At 40.0% G+C, this 2,049-nt stretch overlaps 1 protein-coding gene across 1 annotated transcript; it reads right to left on the bottom strand.

Annotated features, from left to right (window-relative positions):
- Nucleotides 1–1,446: 1,446 nt before the first annotated feature.
- On the bottom strand, nucleotides 1,447–1,788 carry LOC123239696 (cAMP-regulated phosphoprotein 19-like). The gene has a single exon (XM_044666985.1). It carries the CDS (start codon nucleotides 1,786–1,788, stop codon nucleotides 1,447–1,449), a length of 342 nt encoding a protein of 113 aa, XP_044522920.1.
- Between the last annotated feature and the right edge of the window lie 261 nt (nucleotides 1,789–2,049).

Below are 2,049 nucleotides of genomic sequence, written 5' to 3'. Positions count from 1 at the left end.
AGGAGGGAATGTCCTTCAATTGGGGAATGGCTGAACAAATTGTGGTATATGCGGGTGATGGAATACTATTGTGCAAAAAGGAATAATAAACTGGAGAAGTTCCAGGCGAACTGGAGAGACCTCCGGGAACTGATGCAGAGCGAAAGGAGCAGAGCCAGAAGAACGTTGTACACAGAGTCTGATATACTGTGGTAAAATCGAATGTAATGGGTTTCTTTACCAGCAACAATGCAATGACCCAGGACAGCTCTGAGGGATTTATGGTAAAGAGGAAGGAACATTCAGAGGAAGGACTGCAGGAGAGGAAACATATAAGAAAAGCAACTGCTTGAACTTATGGGTCGGGGTCGACATGACTGGGGATGTGGACTCGAAATTACCACACCAATGCAACCACCAACAATTTGGAAATAGGTCTTGATCAAGGACACATGACAAAACCAGTGGAAATGTGCATCGGCCATGGGTGGGGGGATTGCGGGGGGTGTGGGGGAAAGTGGGAGCATGAATCATGTAACCATGTTAAAAATGATTATTAATAAATGTTAAAAAAACTATTATATTTACAAAAATGGAACAAAAGTGAATTCAACAGTCTATGCACATGTACATTTCATTCACATCTTCAAAAGAAAAGATATTCTAACACTACAGAACTGAAGGAAAAAAACCAAACAGTTTGAAGGCCATTCAAGTTTAAGATCAGAGATAGAAATATTTTAGGATCCCACCTAATGTTATGTGTATATGTGTGTGTGTGTGCATGTGTTGTATGTGTTTTTCATTTTAAATACATGATCTAAGAACTTGTGGTCTTAAAACTCTGTTTTAAAAAAACAAACAAAAATACAGAAAGAAGCAACATAATAGATTATATTAAATAACACAAACATATAAAGCTGTAATTAAGATGAATAAAGCAAGCCAAAACAGTGAAACTGTAAAACTTGCTCATTAGTTTATGGAACTAGTCCTACACAAAGGAATAGGTAATATATACATTTATTTTCAAGTAGATTACTTTACATTGCTCTAACATGTGTCCTTTTCATCAGTGCATTGTTCAACTAGTCCAAAGTACTACAGTTTGTTTTTAAAAGTTTACTCCCTTAACAATAGCAGCACACACTACCACTACCTTCAAAGCTGTCAGTCTCAATGATTTAGTGCAGTGGTGGGCAAACTACAGCCTACGGGCCAGATGTGGCCCCCTGAAATGTTCTATCCAGCATCATAACAAATACAATGAGTAGGATACAATGCAATGAAACTTCAAAAGAGTTGCCTTAGAAACAGACTAACAGATAAATATTTCCTTTCCTTTGGCCCCCTCTTTAAAAAGTTTGCCCATCACTGATTTAGTGTATAGAAGGAAAAAAGAAGAGAAGTAACATGTTTGAGAGAAATAACAGGAATGAGGAGATTCATGCAGTTCAGCTCTTTTAATCAGCCAGCCAGCTTGCTAGCAGCAAGGGATGGTTTGCTCTGTGAAAGATCCTGAGGAGTAGGAATGTCGTCACCAGTGACCTCTGTTTTATCAGGGGCTGCTGCAGAAGGAAGTTGCTTATTCTTCATCTTTGCTTTAGCCATGTTGTAATCCTCAGAGTCAAAATACTTTTGTCCTTTTTGCAGTTGCTTCCTCAAGAAATCTGAACCCCCAGGCTTTTGTCCCAGATGAGGATACCATGTTTTTAATTTTACTTCTTCTGCTTTCTCAGGACTAGTTACTTTATCTTCCATTTCCTTTTGCTCCTTAGCTAAGGCCGCCTTGGGGATCTCCATGGACATTGCACCATGTCAGTCAACTGGGAGGACACTGGGGCAAAGGAGATGAAAAAGAAGGGAAGAGGAAGCCCTTGCAGCAGCCAACAATATTCCCCAGCAGCCACCACATGAACTGGGTTCAGTTACCTCTGCCTCCTGCTCTTACCCTCCAGCTCGCTCTCTCTGAGCACTTACTGCCATCGTGGTAGTCTTCCACTAATTAATCTTAAGGAGTAGATAATAAATGTTTGTGTAACTGAAAGCAGTGACCTAGTCAAGTGACCT

The sequence above is a fragment of the Gracilinanus agilis genome, chromosome 3 (assembly GCF_016433145.1).
Source record: "Gracilinanus agilis isolate LMUSP501 chromosome 3, AgileGrace, whole genome shotgun sequence".
Lineage (NCBI taxonomy): Eukaryota > Metazoa > Chordata > Mammalia > Didelphimorphia > Didelphidae > Gracilinanus > Gracilinanus agilis.
This window is presented reverse-complemented; position numbering and strand designations above follow the sequence as displayed.